General features: G+C 34.8%; 2 protein-coding genes and 1 long non-coding RNA gene across 7 annotated transcripts; 2 read left to right on the plus strand and 1 right to left on the minus strand.

Annotated features, from left to right (window-relative positions):
- Window positions 1-1,108: 1,108 nt before the first annotated feature.
- On the minus strand, window positions 1,109-15,006 carry LOC106051015 (TLC domain-containing protein 5-like). 2 transcript variants are annotated; one of them, XM_056011272.1, is made up of 5 exons: window positions 14,797-15,006; window positions 11,791-12,046; window positions 11,084-11,179; window positions 6,544-6,806; window positions 1,109-5,842 (listed from the first exon to the last, which is right to left on the minus strand). In XM_056011272.1, the coding sequence occupies exons 2-5, from the start codon at window positions 11,996-11,998 to the stop codon at window positions 5,486-5,488; spliced, it is 924 nt and encodes a 307-aa protein (XP_055867247.1). In that variant the 5' UTR covers window positions 11,999-12,046; window positions 14,797-15,006; the 3' UTR covers window positions 1,109-5,485. The 2 variants fall into 2 exon arrangements, with proteins under 2 accessions (XP_055867247.1, XP_055867249.1); XM_056011274.1 differs by having other exon boundaries at window positions 14,909-14,996.
- Window positions 15,007-15,420: 414 nt separating this feature from the next.
- LOC106071899 (uncharacterized) lies at window positions 15,421-26,894 on the plus strand. 3 transcript variants are annotated; one of them, XM_056010259.1, is made up of 4 exons: window positions 15,421-15,472; window positions 17,225-17,576; window positions 24,454-24,591; window positions 26,263-26,894. In XM_056010259.1, exons 2-4 carry the CDS (start codon window positions 17,231-17,233, stop codon window positions 26,892-26,894), a joined length of 1,116 nt encoding a protein of 371 aa, XP_055866234.1. In that variant the 5' UTR covers window positions 15,421-15,472; window positions 17,225-17,230. The 3 variants fall into 3 exon arrangements, with proteins under 3 accessions (XP_055866234.1, XP_055866236.1, XP_055866235.1); XM_056010261.1 differs by having other exon boundaries at window positions 24,457-24,591; XM_056010260.1 differs by lacking the exon at window positions 15,421-15,472 and adding an exon at window positions 15,507-15,602.
- LOC129922809 (uncharacterized) lies at window positions 19,001-23,464 on the plus strand. 2 transcript variants are annotated; one of them, XR_008774713.1, is made up of 5 exons: window positions 19,001-20,318; window positions 21,422-22,732; window positions 22,851-22,915; window positions 23,062-23,143; window positions 23,250-23,464. It is a non-coding gene; the product is annotated as an uncharacterized LOC129922809 (long non-coding RNA). The 2 variants fall into 2 exon arrangements; XR_008774712.1 differs by having other exon boundaries at window positions 19,001-19,871.
- Window positions 26,895-26,901: the final 7 nt, after the last annotated feature.

Consider the following 26,901-nt stretch of genomic DNA (forward strand, 5'->3'; position numbering starts at 1 on the left):
GCAGTGGTGCTCACTATATTCTTGTATGGCTCTGAGACCTCTTCAATGAAAAGAAGTGTCTGCACTCCTTTAATGGGCATAGTCTGACAGGACTACCTTACCAAGAACCAAGTTCTGCTGAAGAACGGTGTTGAGGCACTACTTCCAGGGCTGAGACAAAACATATCCCTTATGATGGGATGCTGAAGATGATCTCTTTAGGCGAGCTTGAAGGAGGTGCCAGAAGTGCTATTAAGATCAACTCAGGCCTTACCTTGCCCTCAGTGGTACAGAAGAAAGTAGCTGGCAGCAGTTGGCCTCTGAAACAGACAGCTGGAGAGATTTTACGAATGTCGTAGATGACACATTTGGAGAGCTTTCGCCGAGGACATCTCTCTCTCCTCCCATACATAACAAAATGCTCAAACCAAACTGACCAGACTCTCAGGAGAGATAAAGAAAAGATAAATATTGTCAATTTGTGGGAGAAAACTAGACGAAACCCAATAGCTCAAGATATCAAAAAGCGAAAGTGGAGCTGGATAGGACACACCTTGCAAAAACCAGCTACCAATGTTCCAAGGCAGGCACTTGACTGGAATCCGCAAGGAAAGTGGGCAGACCCAAGCAAACCTGGAAGAGGTCAGTCATCAGTGAAGCTGAGGGTACTGGAATGACATGGGAGCTGATGAAGAAAGCTGCTCAGAACCGAGTTCGGTGGACAGGTGTGGTTACGGCCCTATGCTCCCCTAGGAATGCACAGGATTAGGTCAGTTAAGTCAAATCTATAGTGGAACTGCTTATAAAAGTGTTATTGAGCTTTATGACACAGTAGTGAAAGATGATTTACAACGTTATGGTTGTGTTTCTAGTAATTTGCCGAACCTAGTGGGCAGTACTCGTTTAAAACTTATTCTAAAGGATGATGACAGATCTGCATCAAAAGCAAGGGGGGAAACTAACTAAAATAAAATTTACAAAGATTAGAAGCATTTTTGTTTACATTACTTTTCTGACAGCTAGAAATATCTTTTATACATCTCTGGAGCACTATCATCTAAAGTTGTGTAATAGTACTTTTTTTTTAATGCTTTATGCATAATTCACAAAATGACAAAATATGTGTAGATCTAGGAGTTGAATGAAATTTATTTATAAAAATACAGTAAATTTTATCTGTTTTTCTTCATTTCTTGATAATCTTTGTCCAATGTACACATGAGAAAAAAATTAATCTTAATAGAAAATACCTTTGTCAATCATTAGACTAATCACCAAATAGTAAGAATGCTTCCTTCAATACATATCATTAGTTCATTAATGAGGTCAAACATCAACAAGCAAAGATCAAATCAGGGACAAATCGTTCAATCTCAGTTAAAAGTTAGCATTTATACTAGACTATGAAACGAGTACAAAATAAAAATAACAAATAAGAGTGGTTCATAGACTGAAGTCCGTAACAATTTCACAGTAAATGAATGTAATGAAAGTTCCATAAGATAGTTTTACTATGAAATCCATAACCTTTACTGGGGCATCCGTAACTCTGTCAAATTGTATAACAATGACCTTACAAAATACAAAACATTCTAACTCAATTGTAAAGGAAAAAAATAAAAAAGATACTCATTATAGTTGTTTACAAGGAAGTCAGATGTAACTGGCTGCCTGGTCGTGCGGTTTGCGCGCTGGACTGTCGTTCAGATTTATCGATGGTCCAGGGTTCAAACCCTGCCCGCTCCCATCCCCCGTCGTCCTGCGGGAGGTTTGGACTAGGAAGTAATTATCTTCAACTCTGAAGGAACATCCGAAACATGTTAAACATTTTACAACTAATTGTATCTAGAATATACATTCAGAAGTCAGTCAAGGTTTTGGAGCTTTAGTGCTAGAAATGAATGACTAAATGAACAAGAAATAAGCAATATCATTTCAGTGGGGAAAAAAAATAGTTGAGTGGTGGGTGATAGAGGTCAAGTGAGTTGTTCTCTCTTTGCTTCTACTGTTCTCAAATTCAGGTCTTCTTATGCTCATGTTTCATATTCAATCCATTTTACATGAGACAGGACAGTCTACTATACAGGAAAAACTTTCAAGCCTATACAGTTTAGTCACATTTAGAAGCATTCTCAATGTTAAAAAGTTTTCTTTTCTTTCAAATATACTCGCTTCTAAATAATCGTCATTCAATGGCAGACTTGTAAAACAAACATCAATAAAAACATATTCCTGCCATGTAATCAAGTGTTTAATGCAGGACCTAAATAAAAGCTAGCCAACAGTTTATCAAGTGTTAGTGTAGGACCTAAATAAAAGCTAGCCAATAGTTTATCAAATGTTAATGTAGGACCTAATAAAAGCTAGCCAACAGTTTATCAAGTGTTAATGTAGGACTTATAAAAGCTAGCCAACAGTTTATCAAGTGTTAATGTAGAACCTCCAAACTGATGCACACTTTAAGGTTATGGAAATGTGAATTTCAACTTTGTCTCGTAAAGTAATTCTAATGTACAATTTTGTTAAGATTTTAAATGTGTAAGTACAACTACATATAAAACAAGCCCTAAAGTATAATTCTGTTAAGATTTAAAAGGTGTATGTATGTAAAACTATAACAGGTGTACAAATCTTGTACAAATCGATCTGTCACTCCTGCATGAGAGGTGAACTGCAAAATGTAAAAGAGGAAATCTCAGCAAAAGAAAAATATGCAAAGGAGTGTTGACCAGGAATTAAAAATGTACCACAGAAATATAGACATGCATAGACATGCAAATCAAAATTAAAGAATGTATAAGTACCATCCTTGTATAAATACTATCTTATTCCAAAATCAATGCAAATATATGGAAAAGTCTAGACAAAATTCTGACACAAAAGCAATTTATTAACAGAAAAAGACAGCTTTAAAAGTTACCTTAAAATATGGTTTATATAATAAAATATGAAAGCTCTGCAACTATAATGAACAATGCAATAATTACTTGTGTAAATAGAGCATACGAAAAATATGTGAATAGAATCAAATCAGCAGTTATCACAGAAGAGCTCTTGTGCTTATAATTGACTTGACTCAGGAGAATCAGAGTTTATTACAGAATTATAAAACTGCATACATGATCATGTGCTGACTGAACATTTTTACATTCTTTAGTCTTAAATTATATTACACTCATGATACCCAGAAACAAGTTAAGAAAAAAAGGAAGAAGTCATACATGGTCCATTTATTTTCACAACTATTTTTTAAATAGCTTTTTATATAGCACATCTTTCATGCTCTAGCATCCTCAGCGTGCTACTATCTAATCTCTTTCCGTGGTCATGTGAGTAAAGAAAAATATAATTCAGAGCTGCCTTTAGGTGCTCAGGGAGGCACAGTGGCTATGTGGTAAAGTGCTTAGCTTCCATACCGGGGGTCCCGGGTTTGAATCCTGGTGAAGACTGGGATTTTTATTTTTGAGATCCTTAAGGCACCTCTGAGTCCACCCAGCTCTAGTGGGTACCTGACATTAGTTGGGGAAAAGTAATAGCGGTTGGTTGTTGTGCTGGCCACATGACACCCTTGTTAACTGTGGGCCACAGAAACATCTGCCCCATTGATCGCAAGGTATGAAAGGAAAATGTTACTTTTATTTTTATGTGCTCATCAAACACAATTTGATTGAGTCCGAATTTAGACTCAAGTACTCTTAGCCTAGCAGTTTTTGCCACCTAGCCACACGTACCACACAGTAGAAAAATGAAAAACTCATTAAATCAAAAACATTTTTTACAAGCCGAATACTTTCTATCATGAACAAGAACATGTTACCTATTAACCTTTGAACTATGTGTACCCCACAATGCACTTTGTCATTTGATATAAAACATAAAGCATCAGAGATCAAGAAAAAAACATGAGGAAAAAAATTGTTTAAAGACTATTCCTCCTAAATGAAGTGGATGATTTATTGTAAAAGCTTTAAAAAAACAACAACATGTTATTTCTGTGGGCGTAACATTTTCAGTCAGGCTAGGGGTTTTATTCTATGACATGTAAGAAAAGAAACCTTCATGATTTTATCATTTTGAAGACACATTTTATGACATATGTGACCCTGGCCTGTTATTACGTCCCATGAAATTGTACATTATAGTGTAGTGAACCAGAGGGCTCCAGGTTCGAATCCTGGTAAAGACTGGGATTTTTAGGGAACCTCTGAGTCCACTTAGCTCTAATGGGTACCTGAGATTAGTTGTGGAAAAATAAAGGCAGTTGGTCGCTATGCTGGCCAAATGACATCCTTGTTAACCATGGCCGTGGAAACAGATGAACTTTATATCATCTGCCCTATAGGCCACAGGGTCAGAAGGGGAACTTTTTATGCATAAAATGTGTACATCTGATTGAAAGAAAAAATGCTGAATTTAAATTGCATTTATTCTCTTTATAAATAAATAAATACATTTTATAAGTATAATTACTAATTTATGTTTAATACAAAAAAAATGAATTACAATAAATGCATTCTCTTACACTAAATAAAACAAACAAACAAAAAAATAAAATAGTCACATAAAAAAATTAATTCAGTACACAGTCCATTTAAAATACACCAATGCAGAAATACACTTAATTATTACCATGTTTTCATATTGTTGATCTAAAAACAGAAAGCATTTAGACTGCCAATTAAAAATATATCATGTAATTATCTTTAATACTAAGAATTAATTTAAAAGCAAAAAAAAAAAAAATTTAGGAGAGAAAATAAACTTCAACATAGTGCCATTTTGCCCTCCACCCCAACCAAGCAATAAAGTCATATGATTTTCAATTCCTTAAAACAATAACATTTTTTTTTAATAACACCAGCATAATGGAGGAGGTGTGGTGGTTGAACAGTAAAGCACTTGACTTCCGAATCGGGACTCCTAGATTCAAATCCTGGGATTTTTACTTTCAGGATCTTTAGGGCGCCTTGGAGTCCACCCAGCTCTAATGGGTACCTGACATTAGTTAGGGAAAAGTAAAGGCGGTTGGTCGCTGTACTGGCCACATGACACCCTTGTTAACCGTGGGCCATAGAAACAGATGGCCTTTACATCATCTGTCCCATAGATCACAAGGTCTGAAAGGGAAACTTTACTTTCCAACATAAAAAAGGATCATTACGTAATAACAGATACAAAACAATAATAATAATATCTCTAGCTGTTCCATAGAACACAGCCAATGAAAGCTAAGGTAGGGCTGCTCTTATTCACTTTTCCATAAACTTTATTTGTTACATATTTGTTAAAAATATTTATGATTATTAAAACATAGGGTCTAAAATTGTGCCCAACACAAAGAATAAAAAAAAGAAATAAAGATGCACTACAGGAATCGGTAAATATTCATAACTCTTGATTGGGTGGATATAAATAATTGGTGCATAATTAGTCAAGAGCTTACAAAACAAAATGTGACCAATCCACATCTAAGAAGCACATGTAAATCGTATGTCAGCATTTAACACTAGAGCGAGTGATTCAGAAAATCTTCAGCGTGTGACACATTTCTGGCAAATAGTCCACTGCTGCCGCTTTTTATCTCCCGCACACTCAATATATTCCTTTCTTCTTGACAGAATGAGTTCTTACCATTGGCTGGCTTTAAATGAGAGGTAGTGCCTGCACACTTATCACTGCCTTTACTGGTAGCTGCCTGAGAGAGTTGACTGGACGACACCAAAGTCGTCTGTGCAGGTTTATGTTTCCAATTTTTAAAACGCCTCGAGTATTTTTTAACAGCGTAATTAAGTATTCCTATGAAAAATATCCAGCCTATACTATAGATGCATGTTCCTCCTAATCTTCCCCAGAAGTCTGTATTCTGAAATATAAAATAAAATTATATTAACAAAAAATTCAACTTCGACTGCTTAACATGCCAAGGCTTTGAGTGATGAAAAACAAGTTCAAAGTTCATGGTGTGATAGTTCAAATGTGCCCTGTATTTCTTTTTTTCTTTTAAGCCATGCACATAAAATGGCTACAGAAGTAAAGTGCATACCTTAATGATACAATAGAAACCTAAATAACAGCATGGAAGTCTGGAATTCTGTCTCTAGAGACAGGATTAGGTCAGTGATCAGACCACATGATGATCTGCTAACTAATGTAAAAACAAACAAACTAAAACTCTATGGCCATGTGATATCAAAAGGCTTGCAAAACAGTACCAGGGAAAAGAAGAAGAGGCAGACAGAGAAAGCGATGTAAAGATAACATAAAAGAATGGATGGGCCTGTCATTGAATGAGATTCTATCCAAGGCCAAAGACATAAAGGCATGGAGAAAGATGGTCAACAGATCTAGTGTGGTGGCCCAACAGACAAAGGGATAGGTGAGGTGAGTCTATGATGCATCAATTTCAGAACCAATCATGAGTCTACCAAGGTCTAATTCATACCCAACTTTTTTTTTAGATAAATTAAAGATGATTAATAAAAGGGAATTTGCACCTAGCATCCAGGTGTCATGAACATTTAAAACACTAAGTATATCTGTTAAGTTACCAAAATGTGTACAAACCTGTTGATAGTATGAATAGAGAAGTACAGAGCCAAGTAAAATTCGAACAAAGCCAAAAGACATAATGAATGTCCAGTCCACAATATCACCCAGCAGTGATTTGTAATGCCCTGACTCACGGAGGAACCATCTCAACTGGAGTAATGGATTGGTAATCTCAGCCCCCCCTATGGTGGCTACAAGCTCAGTCCCATAATATCCAGCAAAAAGACACCAAGAAAGTCCTATAATACTCAGGAAATGGTGCGCCAACATCACAGGACCTGTGGAATAAGTTAAGATTATTAAATTAAAATATTATTAAATTTGACAAAACATGGCGAATTCTGCTTTGTAATTTATGACACAGCACTATTGAGGCCCTACTGTGCTATAATATTAGTTCTGCCTCATCAAAGTCAAAGGTTACCGCTGAGAAAACACATCCAATCTCATAGCAATACAATGTGGTGTTTATAATTAACTTCTAATGTACAATGCAGCAGGAAGTCACCAGAAGTTTTTAATTAAAAAAAAAAATGAAGAGCTCTACTGTCAGCATGGAGGCATAGTGGTTAAGTGCTTGGCTTCCGAACCACGGATCCCACGTTCAAATTTTTAATTTTGGGATCTTTAGGGCAGCTCTGAGTCCACCCAGCTCTAATGGGTACAGACCTGCCTACCAAAAAAAGTCCAAATGCGTAACGCTGATGGTCAAAATGCGTATTTTGGCACCAGAATGCGTAACGTGATCCATTATTTTGTCATATATATATATATAATATTAGATCTAGATGTCATGATTAGATCTACAATCTAAATCTAGATCAATACGACAATAGAGATGATATCTAGACTAGAATGAATTTAATCTACTCTAGATCTGGGCTTAAGAGTGTTACCGGTGCCGTGATCCGCTACAAACGTAGATCTAGGTCTACTCTTCATCCTTGATCTATTCTATTAGACTAAGAATCTAGTCTAGATCTAGACTAGATGGTAGTAGATGTTATCGATCTAGATCTAGTCAATCTAAATCATACAACTAAATTGGATCTAGATTGTAGAGTAATGTTACCGTAATGTAAGAGAATCATGACATAACGTAATGACTAGCTAGACTCTAGCTACATCTAGATAAAATTGCTAGATTCCTAGATCTATTCATGTATAACAAGTTATCTAGATTCTAGATCTAGAATCCAGATCTAGACTAGATATCTACAATGTCACTCAATGTGTTTTGAATCAATAGCACTTCGATATTTATTTCTATACAATGAATACGGGAATCAGGGATTCAACATTTCTACTAATGAACTTACTTACAAAAAAAAAAGTCACGTTGGTGTATCAGCTAACTGACGGTACCAATCTAGTACCAACCCGCCACTCCCTCACACTCACGTTCTTCATTTCTAGACTAAATCTAATTGCTTTTAAGAACCAATCAACGTATAGATCTGGACACAATGTGTTCCCCCACCTTTTCTGTCCTTCCCCCCCCCCCCCCCCCCCCGCCAACAGGACGGCTTAGCCTTAGCGCGACCTCTGTGACCGCTCGTAAGCTAGTCAAGAGAGGGGAAAAAAAGGATACGAAATGCGTAACGCGACGGGTTAAATGCGTATTTGCGTACTGACGGTCATTTTTGGGAGATTTTGCGTAACGAATCCGCATTTTGCGTAACGGTAGGCAGGTCTGTGGGTACCTGACATTTGTTGGGGAAAAGTAAAGGCGGTTTGGTGGTTGTTAACCATGAGCCATAGAAACAGATGACCTTTACATCATCTGCCCTATAGATCACATGGTCTGAAAGGGGAACTTTACTTTTTTTTTTTTGACCTGTCTGTTTTAACAGATGTATGTATAAGTTGTACTTGATGTATTTCTACATTGCCTTGATAATCCTAGATGCTTGGGTATCTTGTATAGTGTATTACTGGAGCGAGCTTGATGACTAAAATCATACACCACATTACAATATAATGTAATAATAATCAACAGGATCAATGCTCAGTAACTAAGTTCACTCGAGATGAAATTAGAATATCAAACTTTAATGCAGAATGAGCCACAGTGGAGTCGGTCACTAAAACAATGTTATCCCTTCATGAGTCTAGCAGCAACTGTCCTAAAAGTCTACAATAATAATCATTAACCCAATGCCTAAGTCTAGAAAATGTTGCATTCAAAGTCAGTCTACTATAGTGCAATCCTAACCTAAACTAAGTGTCTAGCACTATACAGAAGCTGAAGATACATATATTTATTTTTTTAAAAGTGAAAACCAGATGTGTGTAGCTCCAATGTGTCTAGCTCTGTTTTTGGTTGTACAATTTTTCTAATATAAAAAAATGTTGATACTGCAGTGCGTAAGGCAAACCACAGAAATGGAATGTTACATTTTTTACAAAGCTTACATCAACAAATTCTGTCTGTCTGGTACAAATTTCAAACACATTATTTCTCCCACTTCCCATTCTCAGAGTTTACAAAAAGTATATAAAAATTAAACACTTAACCCAAAAAGTAAGCAGACAGCTGCAGAGTGAATACATAAACAATGTAATATCTAAAGACAACAACAAAAACCTATGGTCATACATTAAGTCTAAGAAAATGGAAACAACAGGCGTAGCGCCATTAAAAGATGAACATAACATAATACATAATGATAATGAAACTAAAGCAAACATTCTAAACAAATACTTTGCATCAGCATTCTCAGCCCCAGGAGACAAAGACATATTACTGAATTTGAACCAAGTAGACAACATAGAAGATATAGTAGTACAAGAAAATGGAATTCAAAAACTATTAGCCAACACCAAACCAAATAAAGCTTCTGGACCTGATGGTATTCCAGCTAGATTACTCAAAGAACTAAGTAATGAGCTAGCCCCAGTGTTCAAAATACTCTTTCAGGCTTCACTTAACCAGGGCAGAGTACCAAAGGACTGGAAAAAAGCTAATGTCACCCCCCTATTTAAAAAAGGAGAAAAATCTGACCCAGGAAACTACAGACCAGTATCACTTACCAGCATCACATGTAAAATCCTAGAACACATAATATGTAGCAACATCATAAACCACTTAGACAAACATAATGTCCTCACACCATACCAACATGGCTTTAGGAAATATAGATCATGTGAAACACAACTAATAGGACTAATTGATGATTTTTCAAAAGGTTTAGATAATAGTGAACAAATAGATGCTATCTTACTAGATTTTTCTAAGGCTTTTGACAAAGTTCACCACCATAGTTTGCTTAAAAAATTAAAATATTTTGGCATTAATGGTCCACTGCATCAGTGGATTAAAGACTTTCTGATAGGGAGAGAACAAACTGTAATAATAAATGGCTCTAAATCAACACCGATAACAGTAAACTCAGGTGTACCTCAAGGAACAGTCTTGGGTCCACTACTATTTTTAATTTACATAAATGATTTACCAAATTGCATTACTTCAGGAACAAAAGTCAGATTATTTGCAGACGATTGCATAATATATAGAACAATAAAAACAACACAAGACACAGATATTTTACAAAGAGAATTAGATGAATTACAGAAATGGGAATCAAATTGGAGCATGTCTTTCCACCCAGAAAAATGTCAGTTGTTAAGAGTAACAAAAAAACTAAAACAAATTAATTCCACTTATCTTATTCATGGCAAACCAGTAACACAGACTAAAAACGCAAAATACCTAGGTGTTATAATAAATGAAAAACTGTCATGGAATCCACATATTGATGAAACTACAAAAAAATCAAACAAAGCATTAGGATTTATTAAAAGAAATTTCTATAAATCAAATAAGAACATAAAACTAAAATGTTATTTAACCTTGGTTAGGCCAATAATAGAATATGCATCCTCTGTTTGGGACCCCTCAACTCAAGAAAACATTAAGAAACTAGAACAGACACAAAATAGAGCAGTGCGATTCATAACAAACGAATATTCACATTTGACTAGAGTAACACCTTTAGCAAAATCACTAAATTTAGAAAGCCTTCAGGACAGAAGGCTCAAAAGTAAAGTAGCAATAATACATAAAACACTGAACCATAATCTTCAAATACAAAAACAAAATTTAATAAAATACTCTGAAAGACACAAAGATAAAGGCACATTCCTCGTCCCATATGCTAGGACAAATTTGTACAAATACTCCTTCTTCCCTAGTGCTATTAAAGCATGGAATGGGTTGCCTGAGCTAGCCAGAAAAACCAGTGACTTGGCAGAATTTAAGTCATTGGTTAATATGCATGACTAAATGCATGACGCGTAGGACGTAATCATCTTCTTTTTTGAAGTAACGTCTGTATTATATAAGATAAGATAAGATATAAGATAAGATAAGATAAGATGAAGTTGAAACTTTGCACAATTATTCATTGTTTCAAACAAAACATGAATCAATCAAAAAAAGTTTAGTAACCAATTAGTTAATTACCAGGCAATGACTTAAGGATAATTGTGAAAGTTTCAATTAATTAAACAGAAAGATCTCAAACAAACGTTTACATCGAAAAAAAAAATTTACCTTCTGTCTTAAAGTACAGACACCAGCCGAGGTCAAAGAGGAAGTAAGCCAGGCAAATACTTACAGCCATCACCTGCGCAGGTGTATTACGTCCCCCTGAAAACAAAAATGTATTATCTCTAATTATTCATTTTATAATAATTTCAAAAAATTAATAATAGGAATAGAAAGGGAATAAAATGAACATTAATTCTACCATACTACTGTGCGGACTTAACATTATTAGTGAAAATGGTTATTATCCAGCTGAACCTATTTTTCATTACTTGCCAGATTTAGAAAAACAAAATGCACCAGAATCTAAAATTAACCAACTGTATCGTGCTTAGCTACTCCTAATTTCAGCCTCCAAGTGTTTTAGCATATTTTGTTTTTTGAGGTGAAAAATTTCTGAAAATTTACAATCATGATGAACCATGAGTGTTAATGGTAGGTCTAGAATTTTCACATTTCATAAGTTAGTCAATACTTTGACTGCTCTAGACTCTCAGGGGTCAAGGTTATCAAGAATATGTTCCCAGACCAAGCGACAGACACACTGAGAGCTCAATTGATAAAAAGAATATTAAACATTATAGATCCAAAGCTAAATCAAATCAAGACTAAAAGAGGGGGAGGGGAGCGCTAATGTCCGGTTGTGTTAAGATACAGCCTGGTAAAACAATTAGTACAATAACAATTTTTTGTCAAGAATAACGTGCACCTACCTGCATGTGTAAATGGTGAAGGCCCCAGGATAAAGACAACATAAATTGCAATTAAAGTCACAGTTACTGCATGTAGGACTGTCACTGTCCTACAGTGCCACTCACAGCTCCGAGAGGGTTTCCAGAAGCAGAGGGCAAAATAGAATGAAATCCAGATGGAAAAATATAACAGGATCATAAAAAAGTCAAAATCATTGATCTTCAACATTGTCACAGGTTGTTGTTTTTTGTGGATGACTTTTAAATGGAAATTATTCTTAAAAAAAAAAAAAAAAAAAAGAAATTCATTAAGATATAATAAAGTATCTTATAAAAATAATGAATTAGACAAATGCTAAAGAAATGAAAAAAAAACAATCATTGTATCAAACAATTACTAATAACATCAAATGAGGAAATTCTAAATACCTAAAACTTCAAAGAAAACTACCACAATGAAAGTGAATATATGATGTCAAAAGCATTGAAATTCTGCAGGCTTATACTGATTATGTTGGCAAAGCAAATAAAAAATATGTATAAAAAAACTTGATCAATATTTAGTTTAAGATCTTTATTAATTAAATAGATCTTGCTATAACAAGATTGCAGGATGTGATTTGTATATATAATTGCCACTGTAAGAAAACTAATGTCTAGTTTTGCATAGTCATGTGAAATACTGCCTTCATCCTTAATCTTCTGAATCAAAAACATTGCCATTATTAATGACCAAAAAAAACAACCCAACAGTGTAAGTCTCACAGGTTGTAACAACATGTACCAAGATTTTATATAATGTTTACACCAACACGTCTTTTCAAATAATCAATAATTAAATTTTGCTGCAATCAGACTACAATCAATTTGTAACAAAGAACAAGCTGTGCACTGGTCAAGATAATGATTATCTTAAATTTATAGGCACTAGTTTATTCATGAAGGATAAGAATCAAGAAGTTCTTTGTTAGGACAAACGTTGGCAAGCCAGGAAGGACAAAAGATAAGCCAAACAATGTGGTACAAAAGAATACTATAAATGTACAATCTGCAGTTCAACTTTCCTTTTTTGTAGAGACAACAAAACATCAGTGTATCTAGATTTGTAAGGATAACAAAACATCAGTGTATCTAGATTTGTAGAGACAACAAAACATCAGTGTATCTAGATTTGTAGGAACAACAAAACATCAGTGTATCTAGATTTGTAGGAACAACAAAACATCAGTGTATCTAGATTTGTAGGGATAACAACACATCAGTGTATTTAGATTTGTAGGACAACAAGACATCAGTGTATCTAGATTTGTAGGATAAAAAGACATCAGTGTATCTAGATTTGTAGGATAAAAAGACATCAGTGTATCTAGATTTGTAGGACAACAAAACATCAGTGTATCTAGATTTGTAGGGATAACAACACATCAGTGTATCTAGATTTGTAGGACAACAAAACATCAGTAAAACATCAGTATATCTTGCAAATAGAAAAACAAAACCTAATGAAACACTCAGAAAGACACATACTTCTTATTCCATACGATAGAACAAATTCGTACAAATGCTCCTTCTTTCCTAGCAACATTAGAAAATGGAATGGGTTGCCTGAGTCAGCCAGGACAACCAACGACGTAGCTGAGTTAAAGTCATTGATTAACACGCGTGACTAGATTGACACATAAAAATGTGTAGGACATAATTATCTTCTTTCTTGAAGTAACGTCTGTAAATCATAGAAATTGTAATATATAAGTTAGATCTAGAATCTAGATGATAAGGGCAGCGCTGAGGCTGAGTGGTTAAGCGCATAGCTTCCAAACATGGGGTCCTGGGTTCAAATCTCGGTTAAGAATTGGAATTTTCAATTTCGGGATTGTTAGAGAAAATAAAATCTAAACCATAGGAACACAAATTATAATTGTTCATTAGTTGAAGAAGAGGAGTCTGCTTTCAGTTTTTTTGTATGTCAAAGTTAAAAATGTCTGGAACAGACGTGGTACCACTAAAAATACAAAGCTAGGGATCTAACGAGCCGTCATCCTCCCTACATTGCTCTATGCCTCAGAAACGTTGACAGTGTACAGAAAACATGCAACAAAACTGAACCACTTCTACACGACATGTCTAAGAAAAATACTGAATGTCAAATGGCAAAATACCAGATACTGAAGTCCTTCGAAAAGCGGGTCTGCAAAGCATCCATACAATCCTGATGCAGTCGCAGCTGTAATGGGCAGGACACGTCTGCAGAATGGAAGACCACCACATCCCTAAACAACTCTTGTATGGCCAACTAAGCAAAAGAAAGCGCTCGCAAGGTGGTCAAAGAAAGCGCTTCAGGGATACCCTCAAAGCTTCTCTGAAGGCATTCAGCATAGACCCAGCCACCTGGGAGACAGAGCATCATGGCTGTGAAAACTGGCGCACAGGTTGCTGAGGAAAAGAGAACCACGCTGGTAGAAGAAAAACGCCAGAGAAGAAAAGCAAGGCCCACGACACTAGCTCCAGCTGGAATAACCTGCCCAGTGTGCAGCCAAACATTCCGGGCTCACATAGGTCTCACCAGCCACATGAGGAGGCATAAAACCCTAGTGCAAAGCCCTGAGCCCCCTGGATGACAAAAGTGGTCATCATCAAACCACGATGGACGAACTATATATATATAAATAATTATATGTTAAAGTAAAAGTTAGTTAAACCTTCACCAAATAAAAAAATAAAATAAAAATTTGACCTAGATGATAGATATAGACAGTAAAATATAGTTATAGTTCCTGAAAGTCGATGTTCAAATATAGATCTATAATAAGAATCTTACGACTGTCAATCACTCAACTCAATGTCATACTAAATAAATGATGATTGTGACATTTGTCATGATGATCTACGGACTATGGAATCTACTAATCATTATATAATACATTATTATAAAATAATATAATATAATCATATAAATAATAATATTAATATTTATCATAAATCATAAAATATAAATAATCATTAATAATGTAATGTTCTCATCCCTACCTAATGAATCATAAATGATTAGCGGGCCTAATGATAAAAGCTAAATAGACTATATTCTATTAACTCATAATAAATATAATCATTGTAGATCTATCATTCTATGTCAATTTACTTTATTTCTCTCTCTGTAAACAGTCACAACAATGTAACGAATGTTGTCTTGCAACTTATGGGGGTGGCCATCTTTATTTTAAATTAATAAAAATGTGTTTACAGCTGTAAAGAAAACAATTCTGATTTAGTCTATAACTATAATCTTTATTATTATTTATTATTCCTCCAAATAATTAGATGTAATGCAACAATGAGCGGTCCCTTTAAAATATATATTATTATATATAGATCTATATATCCAGATCCAGATAATAGATATCATTATGTAATTTTAATTTTGTAATATATCTAGATTAGAAACAAAAAAAAAGTAAACTGTAACCATGACAACAAATCTTAAATGGGTTGTTTGTACAGAAATCAAGTGAAATCAATAATTGTAAGTGAAAATAATGAAAGAATATTCCTTTAGAATATTTAGATTGGATAGTCATAATGGGTTCAATTTTTTTTTCAAATAAAAAAACAACAACCAAACAAAAACAAAAATCCAACTTTTTCATACGTCACAGACACGGTCTTTTAATTAACCCTGATCCATCGGCAAGAAATTCATCAAAAGGTAGAGTTACCTCTATGACTATGTTTATAACATTAGATCTAATTCTAGTACATTATAATCCAGATCTAGGTTACCCAGATCTAAGCATGCATTTGCATCTATCAACATAAATAAGTGCTATTAACCCTAAGTAAGAATTAGAATTGAATCACCCGTTTCACCGCATATGAATATGAGCCATATCATGACTATGACATGATGATCAGATGATATGATTATCATTATTGATTATATTATTATGATTATTTTAGTTTTTAAGATGATTCGTAGACTGTACTAGTACTACACTAACACTGTGACTGTAGTGAGTACTGTAATGTAGACAGTTGTTGAGTTACTCTGACAGTACTGTGAGTGTGACTGAGTACACAGTCTACAGTCACAGTAGACTTGACAGAGATTTACGTCTACAGATATCTACTATCTAGTAATCTAGACCAGTCACGACCAGTGGTTCCCAAACTTTTTGTCTCATAGACCCCTTCAGTCGGGCTTGCCCTTGCCATGTTTTCTGGTTTTCGGTATACCCCCCCCTCCCACACACACTTTACTTAGATATAGTTATAGGCCTACTCAATACTGCTATTTTGCAAATTCACCAATACCATTTTTAAAATCTTATTTCTCACTGTAGTGAGTTGAATAGAGAAAAAGTAATTTAAAGCTAGATCTACATTTTAAGTTAGGGCTCAATCTTTTTTATTGATAAAATTCAAATTATATCCAATTAAAATAACAATTAGACTCTAAATGTGTATTACAGGAATCACCAAACATACTGATAATGTGGGCTTTTTTGCAGGTTCATCATATGTTGCTATGCTATGGATTAAACTATGGATATTATATTTCAAATAGGAATTTGTTGTTCTATGACAGTGTTTCTTTTCTCAAACGCTTGACTTATGCATACCCCCTCTTTTTACATTGGAAAAGTGGGCGTGTTGATGGAAGCTGTAACCTCCCTATTGATGTCCTGATCGTTGTAGAAATTTGTTTAAAATGTAAAATAGCACTGTATTTGAGTTTGTGACCCTAAAAATGAACAATAAAAAGGATTTAAAACTTATGATATTTTGCTCTAATTACAGCACTTTAGCTTGGATCCTTTTTTTGTGTATTGGGGTTATAAGAGCTGTTTCCCCTTCTGTTGGTATTACTTCTTCTTCCCGAATTCTTGATATTAGTCTGTGTATTTGGGAATGTAAGTCTTTTCCTCCATATTTAATTAGTTCTGCTGTAATTTGGTCCTCACTTGGTGCTTTGTGATTCTTCATGGTCCTAATTATTTCTGATGTTTCAGTGAGTGTTGGTGGGTTCACTAAGGGATCTGGTCCTCCAATGTGGCAGTTCATATTCTCCATTGTTTCCATCTTCAGTGGAATTTAGGATTCCCTCAAAGTATTTAGTGAAAATAGTAATGTTTATTTGTGAATAATTTTGAATTTAACTCTTTCTCGCCTAATCAACGATACCATCTCATCATACCATCTCATTAAATTAAATTAGTGTAAATTTTTTAACTTGATTGTGTGTTATATAAAAGAGTATGCATTTCCCTTTAATTCGCCAAAGCTTTTGAAGCTATATTATAACAGGGGTAGTGAAATACTAATGAGCAAAATGAAGAATTCCTCCAAAACGTGGAAAAATAATTACGGAGAGAAAGAGTTAAAGCAATATTATTACAAGATGAGGAAGGTAGTTTGTGTTTTGAAAGCTAACTTTTATCTACTTCCTTTTTTTCTTTAGAGTGTCATGGAAAGCTCTGTCTCAAATATGTCATCTTTGGGCACCAAGGTAAACAAAGACAGCCTTCCACACAGGTCTGAGTTTGCAGGACAGCATAGAGATAGTAGGCCTATGTTGAAGCAAGGCATGGAATGTTGTCTGGTCAGTGCAGATAGTCTATCAGCATTGGATGTTGACATCAAGTACGCAAAGTCAATAACCAAGGAGGAAAAGGAGTACTGGAAAAAACATTTGCCGAGAGGGTTTCAGTTCTGCTTGAAAGGCTTGGCAAGGAGTGTCATTTATCACCAGCCTGAGAATATCACAGAGTTTGCAGCTCATTATTTCGAAAACAACCTCCATCTAAGAAATGGTACATGTTATTAAATAATTTATTAGATAGATGTAATGGTAGCTGAGTGGTAAAGTGCTTTTGAACTGAGGGCTCTGGAGTTTGAATCCTGGTGAATACTGAGATTTTGAACTTTGCAATTTTTAGGATAACCATGTGTTCGTTCAACACAAATGAGTGAGTACCTGACATACATTGGGGAAGTAAAGGTCGTTTAGGATCCCTGGACACATTGGCATCATGGGAAATGAAAAGGCAGATAAGCTATCAAAGGCAGGTTCATCTATGGAACAACCAGATAGACCTGTTAACTACCTCACCCTAAGGACAATGTTAGTCAACAATCACAAAGAGGAGTGGCTCAACCAATGGGCATCAGGAAACACAGGCAGAGCCATGTACAGAGAAATGACTACGCCTAACAAACTGGACAGTATTAACTTCCTCCCCCGCAAAGTACAATCTACAATCTTCCAACTAAGAACAGGACACACACCACTATTAAATTACCACCTGAACAAAATAAACTCCACACAACTACCCCTTTGCAGACATTGCGCCCACCCCTTTGAAACAGTAAACCATATCCTCTTTGAATGCCCCTCCCTAATCCACCTTAGGCAGACCCTACTTCCACTACAGCCCAACAAAACCAACACCCTGTACGGCAGTGCTGAACAACTGAAGAAAACAGCACACTTTTTTTCCTTGGCACAGTCTGCAAAAGAGCTCACAGCTCAGCAGCAATAAAGCTGGCTAGAAGAAGAAGAAGAAGGACACATGACATTGATGATGCCCTCGTTAACTGTAACCATAGAAACAAATGAGCTTTACATCATTTACCCCCTGTTTGTAAATGTTGTTTGTAAAATGTTGTACATGTTTCGGATGTTCCTTCAGAGTTGACAATACATCCTAGCCCTAATCTTTCAAAGGATAATATGGGGGGGGGGAGGACAGCAGGCAGGATATGGACCTGGAACTATCAAGTCAATCCAACTCTAATGGGTACATGATAGGAAAGTAAAGGCAGTTTGTTTGTGTGTTTGCCACTTAACACCCTAGTTAACCATGGGCTATTGAAACAGATTACCTTAATGTCCTATAGTCAATCTTTTACATCCCAAATCACTGTTAAGATTTTGTTTCACTATAAATTATAATTAACAATTTGAGATAGAATTATTATTTTTTAAATTAGCATACTAGAGGAAGAAATTTTTGCGTAAGTATATAGCAGTGGTGCACAACTTTGTTTGGTCTAGGGGACCATATACATTCCCAATACATCACAAACCACATCAACACACACACACACACAAATATGAGCCCACTCTGATTGTTCTGTTGTGTTTTGATTCTGCACTCTATACACACGTTTTAAGGGTCAACCTTCTTTCAAATGTCCCTTAGTATGTTGGACTATTGGGGCACCACACATAATCTATATGAGTGTTTCTCCAGTACTGGTTACAACTAGGTGTTGGTTCACTAAAAAGTCCGTATTTCATAAGATTGTTATTCAAATGTGACAATTTGCATTACATTGCATTAAGAAATGGTTAATCTATAAATTTTGATATTTTGAGCTCATAAGGTGCTAGGGAAATATTGAAATTGTAAAAAATGTGTGAAATTACTACCCAAAATGGCGGCTTTTGATGTAACACGGAACACCATGGTATGATTGAATTAATATCGTACTAAAACCAAGGGGCATAAAACTTCCATCTTTGTTGGAATATGTTAACAAGATCCTCATATTTCAATGTCATTATTTAGTTTTTCTCAAGGTTATCAAAATATTGATTAAACACGGCCACAAAAAGGCGTTTGAGGCGCATCGCGATGTGTCCCACTTTATACGGAATTACAATCCTCTATGAATTGTAAACAAGAAATAAATAATATGCTCAACATTGCATTTCTGTTACAACAAGCATTAAAGATTTCTTTTAAAGTATTTTTTTTGTTAAAAGCTTTCTAAACATGCATAACGAGCTTAAAATAGGTCGAGGTGTCCCAGATGAAGCGCCTGTGCTGCGTGTGTTAAGAATGGGATTATTTTTCCCACGACACTACTTTTTATGAATGAGAGTTCTTTTGAGCATCACAGGTATTGTGTAGAACAAAAGAAGTGCCGTTTCCGCTGGAAATACTAGCGTAGTAATTAACAGGAGTACGTAAACAATAGCGTGTCCCACAATTAACCATTGATGCGCCTCAAGCGTCGACACGATCAATCGCCGGCAATCTTGCACAAAAACCTCATTTAATCTGTTTTTTGTGATCTTTTGTGAATCAACAACCCATCAGGTACGTAGATATTTCATTATTCTACTGAAATTTAAGCTTATTACAAATAAGTTTGATTGCAATATCCAAATCGAAGTGCTTTTTTTATTACGAGGTTACTAAATTTAACCATACAATCATGACGTCACGTGAAGCGTCTTGAACACAATTTAGTCTTAAATCGTAAAGTTAATCAATTTTAAAGCCTGTTACTAAACAAAAAGTTTATATTTCTAAAACAATTATGTTGATGTAATAGTAGACGTGTGTAGCGATTTAAAATAATTAATTTGTTTTTATTTTGAGAAGTAAATTGGATTAGGCGTTGAGGCGCTCCTTGGGACCCCGTGCTGGTGTTTTCCATGCATAAATTATGGCGTCACATGTAGCGTCTAATACGAGTTCGGGATTTGTTACGTTTTCTGTATTCATGGAAGTTTTAATTAAGATTAAATGATTTTAATATATGTAATAAACTATTTTCATAATTAATCATTTTAAATGAACATTTTTTGACATCTTTCATTTTATATTTTTTGTAATTTTACTTTACATCGTTTGGGGCGTTTCAGTGGACACTACTCCGTTTGTTTACAAATGGTGTCCTAGTTTGCGTCTGTTAAGTCCAAATAGATTTTAGTGATAGTTTGTTAAAGATTTTACAGTGTCAGATAATATTAGCTACATCTAAAAGAAATAAAGCGGTACTGTTTAAGAAATATTAAATAATTAAAATTTACTTATTACTGTAAATAAGATTTAGAACTATTAGATCTTTCGTTTGAGGCGCATCTCGGACACTTGTCTTTAAAACTTTAAAGAGCTTAACTCTAGATCTAGAAATCTAGACTGATTAGACCTCTAGACCTAAATCTAGATTTACTCTAGATCTAGATCTAATTATGTAATTCATTATCTAGATTTACTCTAGATCTAGACCTAGATCTAATTATGTAATTCATTATATTATAGCTAGATTTACTCTTGAGTCTTGATTTAGACCTAGAGTAGAGTAGAATAGTCTATTCAGTCTAGATCTAATTCAATATCTAGATTTAGATCTAAACTAGATTATTAGATTAGAAATCATTAGATCTTTTATGAATCTAGACTAGTGACTCTAGACTAGATCATTTATGACTAGATTTAGAATCTAATTTTAGATTTAATAATATATTTTTCTTTAAATTGACCAGAAAAATATCTAGAGACTAGATCTATATTATAGACCTATTCTATATTAAAATGTAGATAGTATCTAAAACAAAGTTTGGTTTAACCTGCACTTAATTTCCATTGTATTGTTTATACAGTATATTCAATTATATTGTATTCAGTTCTTTCAGTCTACCACTGAATGATTATAACTTAAGTTAATATAATTAACAGTACTAGTCCTATACTATTGATTGAGTCTATCCCTATCAAGCAATTATGGGCATTACTAGACTAGATTTAAATAATGCACCAATATATAATATATTATATGTTTATGAAATTTATTAGTAGGCCTATATTATATATAATAGATCTATTTATTTAGATACTTATACATTTTTTATAAATTACAGATTTCAGTAATGGAGTATCTGTTAGAGTTTCAAGGCGTCTACAAGCCAAGAAAGACTCTAAATTTACAAGCATCAAAGCCTGAGTCTCTAACACATGTTGCTGTTTTAGAGCGGAGAGAAAAGGAAAGGTTGAGAAAAGCTGCATACAGGGCCTAGTTAAGCCCACATGAAAAAGCTTGGATAAACAGAAAATGCAAAGAAAGAAAACAGCAAGCTAATAGTCCACTTAATGTCATCTCAGCAGAGGTTGGTGAATCACTAGGTACTGGATTCCAGACTCCAGTGGCAAAAAGAATGGCTGTTTCAAGGGCTTTGATGAAATTGCCTAGGTCACCCAAGAAATATGCTGCAGTTTTTGATGGTCTCACACAAATATGCTCCCCAAGAAAAAGTAAAGCTGTCCATGACATACGCTTTCTGCGCCTACCTGAGAGAAGAAAGCTCATCTTTCTAAACAACATTAAAGAAAGTATCAAAACCTAACTACACTCCACCAGCAAAAAAAAAAAAGTCATGTCTAGTGCTCATAGACAAGTACTCTGCAGTATCCTTAGTAAGTACAACAAACTCAGAGGTTGTGCTACTCATTTCTAACATTTTGGTCAAGAAGTTTTATGTCCAAGTGCAAATCAGAACAAATTGCAAGAAAAAAAATGAAGTGATTGCATTGCACAAAATGCCTTGGAAACAATATTCATTTTTTACAGTAGAGGGGATGTCTCAAGAACTGATCCCTCTCAATCATCTGTTAGTGCTCAAACAGGAAAAGGTTTCATGCAAAAGCTACTTAACATAAGATGCAGTCTTGCTTATGTGAGTTCTGTTTGAAGATTTTTCTTTATATAGAGGGCATTAATAAATTTCTGATCAAAAAAGGACACAGAGAGCTGACATTAATAAATCCAGCTTCATCACTTGACTTAACTCTATGCCCAAGAACTAATGCCAATTGTTTTCATAAGCTGCAGTGCATTGAAAGATCATGTAGCAACTGTGGTGTGGATTTAATTAACAAGTATTGAGCCTTTAAAAAATTGCACGGATGAATTAGCAGAGTGGAGTATAGTATGTGGTCAAAGATGACGGCTGAGTATGTTCAGAGTGATGGTACACTGCAAAAGGTATCAAAGTGGCGACCAGTAAATAAAGAAGGATCTTTCAATGACCTAGTGAGAGGTATTACACCTAACACTATTGCTTACAGAAATAGAAGCTGTTTCTGCTATCCATGCAGAAATTCATATGGCAGTCAGTGCCTGCATGATGAAATATGTGGCTCTTGGAAGGTGTTCAAACTTCAGAAACAAAATGGTAAGTACTTGTATTTATTTATTTTTAAATAGCACTTTACACTTATCTGAGAAAAAAACATTATTCATTTTAAAATTACCTAATTGATTTCTAAATGAAATTGTTTCTTTTTCTTCAGTAGTGCAATCTTAGTCAAATCTTGAAGACTCTTTGGATGTCAGTCCCATATGCTCAAATTCAAAGGTAAAGAGCTTTTACATATAAACATTTTCATTGAATCTTATGTTACCTGTATTGTATAAGTTGTTTTTTAATAATATACCCTGCTAAATAATTTTAGACTCATTTTAGAAATTAAGTATTTCAGCCTCATGTTGTTGTTTTTTCAGGCCCAAACAATTTCCTTCACTCATCAAAAGTACATTGTAAATAGCTGTGTGATTGTCAAGTATGGGGAAATATTCTATCCAGGTATAATTTTTTGCACTGTGTACCTTTTAATTTCAATAAACAAGTTCAAAGTATGTTTTAGATTGAAGTATTAACTTTTCAACATTGCTGGTAATTTTTCCAACAGGAGTTGTGATAGAAGTCCTGGATGATCAGCGCAGAAATAATTTTTTAAAAAGGCACAGAAATAAAAGAAATATATTTGTATATCCAGAAGTGCAGGACATACAGTTAGTGTATGCAGACATGATTGTTACTGAAGTGATGTTGATACTAATGGCAATAGTTTGAGAGTGGAATGTTTTGATTTCTGAATTTGTCAAATAAAATTTGTGTACAGTTTTATGTGTTTTCTTTTCTTTCTTTTTTTTTTCAAACCTTTTTCTGTGTGTTAAAACTAACAAAAGATATAAAATATATATTTGTCAATAATTAAAAATAATAATGATCATTCACTTGTGCACAGATAAGACAAAAATGTAAACTTATAAACATTATTTAAAAAAATGGTGTCCCATGAAGCACCTGCGACATTTTGTGAAATTAAAGCAGCATTTTTACAAATGGGTACTTTATGACTAGAATAGTGAACTTAATAATAAGTCTAATGGATCACTTTAGTGCAAAAATAAAATAATTTCTATATTCTCACAGAATATCTTTTAGAAAAACTTTAACTTGTAGTGTCACAGGTGCTACGGTGTCCCAATTTTTGAATTGAGCTCAAATCCACTTTTTCTATGCAAAAGCATAAATTTCAGTATCTAAAGACTAATATCAATAAAGACAGCTATATTATGCTAAAATACAATGAATTTATCAATTGGTTGTTGTTAAATTATCAAGTGGTGTCCCGGTGATGCACCTGTGACGCAAATGGGGGTACCCCTTGAATAGACACTGCTGTCAAAATCTACATCTTGCAATTCATTTTCTATTAAATTCTTAAAGTGAACTGGTTGAAGAAGTGAATACAGTTGAAATGAAACCAAAAACTTCAACTTTAATTTTTAGCATAATGTGACACTTTTTGGCACCAGTACTGGAGAAACACTCATATATCACCTGTCTCCATTCCTTCGTCTTTCGCATTGCCTTGATTCTCTTTCAATGATAGACCTGTCCATTCTTTGATTTGTCTTCCCATCCCATCACTTTCGCCGTTTGCCTCTTCTTCTTTTCTTTGATACCAGTACTATTCCCTGCAGCATGGTCAAACTAATGATAAATCTTATATTCCTAATTTATCTGTAAATAAAATATAGCCAATAATACCAGAACAGGGAACTCTTTTTTCCTGCTGCATGACATTGTTTTCATTGTGTATTCAGCAGAGCTATCCAAGTTACCAGAACAGTCCTATTTCTCAAAACTCTGTCAAAAGCCTACATCAGGAATTCAACAGAAAGCTATTAGGAGGCCAGAAAGAAACCCAAGCTCATCTCAAGCTACTCACACCATTGCTCAAGGTTATTATTTGTTTCATGTTCTTTTTTTTGTTTGTACTTTTTAAACAAGTTCCCAAAAGTTTTGTATACATATGTATATATAGAGAGAGATTGGATGCAGTCAGCTGTAAGACTAATAAAGCCCAAATTTGGAGAGGCATTTTGTGGCCTGCATACTTGGTATGTGAAATAGAATCTGGCCTTGCATTGGAGACAGTCTTTTTCTGTTGGGCTCAAACTTCTTTGTTGGCTAATATTATTATTGCTATTACACTGTCTGGCTATCCCTTCTCTCCACAGAGTATGTCTTCCCAAGAATTCATATCTTTGTCCACCGCTTTTAAATCCCTTTTGATTTCATCCACAAGACGGAGGGAGGTGGGGCGACCCTTTTTGTACTGTGCTTCCTGCATGTTACCCTTAGTGGATAATAATGGCCGCTCTAAAAGACATTTTCAATGAGAGCATAGTAGTAAATAAAGGGAAAATACAGGCAAGCCCCAATCACTGCATGGAGCTTTGACTTGGCAACACTGTCTGTCAAGTTGGATGGCTGCCTGGTTATGTGGTTTGTGTACTGGACGGATGATGGTCTAGGGTTCAAACCCTGCCTACTGCCTTTCTCCACTATCCTGTGGGTCTTTCAGGCTAGAATGTAATAGTCTTCACTTCTGACGGAACATCAGAAACATATAAAGGAAACTTAACGAAGTTAATTACACATCAAAGACAACTTGGCGAAGCAAAGGTTAAATGACATGACTTTATCAACAATAAATGTCTAATAAAAAAGGCTGGTACATAACACAACATGGTATTAAGTCAGCAATGAACTTGATACATATCCAGACCTAGCTTCTGGATCAAATAAATGGGTCTACTTAGAGAACTACATAGATAGCAATTCTGGTATTGACATCTTGTCAGTTTATTGTGATTCAATGTAGAAAAGATACCAGCAACAGAGCTAGGCAGGCCTTAGAGTGGAACCCCCAGGGAACAAGACGCAGAGGAAGACCAAAAAGAACATGGCGACGCAGTGTACTTGAAGAAGCAGAGAAGACCGGGAAGAGCTGGGAAACCATCAAAAAACTAGCAAGAGACCGTGGAGAGTGGCGTGTTTTTGTCAAGGCCCTATGTCCCATGAGGAACTCAAAGGAGTGATGATGATGAATGTAGTTCAATATACATGAGCATTTAGATGACATGAATGTAGCAGTAACTAGCATATTACTGTAGCAGTAACTAGCTTATTACTGTAGCAGTAACTAGCATATTACTAAAATTCATGTGAATGTAGTTCAATATACATGAGCATTTAGATGACATGAATGTAGCAGTAACTAGCATATTACTGTAGCAGTAACTAGCTTATTACTGTAGCAGTAACTAGCATATTACTAAAATTCATGTGAATGTAGTTCAATATACATGAGCATTTAGATGACATGAATGTAGCAGTAACTAGCATATTACTGTAGCAGTAACTAGCTTATTACTGTAGCAGTAACTAGCATATTACTAAAATTCATGTCTGAAAAATGATATGCTTATAAAAAATGTTGTAAAACTCCATCATGTTTTTATTTTCATTATGGTCAATTAAACTCATTTTAACTCTTTTAGAAAAAGTCAATAAGTTTGTTCACTATTTCTGATTGTCTATACTTTTTTTGTTTGTTTTATTGGCAGAGAAGCACAGCATTGATTCGCAGTCAATTAACCTGCAGCATGATAGTCACTCTTTAACAGTCAAGCCATTTTTGTCATCACTAGTGGGACTAGAGGAGACACATGTTATAGGCATAGCAGATGATAAGGCAATGGATTCTGCCGTAGAGGAAAAGGAAACACAGCTGCCGACATCTTCTCAGAAACAAGACATGTCAGCCTTGAAGCAAAACTCTGCTAGTTCTCAGATGCACACTTTAGTAAAAAAGGAAGACACAATCAGAATCTGTAGAAAGAGATTTGAACCAAATGTTAGTGAATTAGGTTCAGAGAAAGTACAAGTTCCCACCTTGTCTGAAAACTGCATTTTTAAAGAAGAAAGAACTCTTGAAACCTCTGCACAAGAAACATTGAGACACCACTGGACGAGCAGCTTTCCCAGCCATGAATTATCTGACGTGAGGGAAACCAGTGACATTTATATTTCTAGAAGTCATACTGTTTGTGGAGCATTGCATGAAACTAAGTATTATCAGAATGGTCTGACACTTCAAGGCAAGAACTCTGACACTGGTAGCCAGCAAGTGGTCAACAGCAACATTAGCAATAAGAATGCAGAGGGAATAAATGATCAGGCTGACTCCTGCCTTTAGCAGCCAT

The sequence above is a fragment of the Biomphalaria glabrata genome, chromosome 14 (assembly GCF_947242115.1).
Source record: "Biomphalaria glabrata chromosome 14, xgBioGlab47.1, whole genome shotgun sequence".
Taxonomy (NCBI): domain Eukaryota; kingdom Metazoa; phylum Mollusca; class Gastropoda; family Planorbidae; genus Biomphalaria; species Biomphalaria glabrata.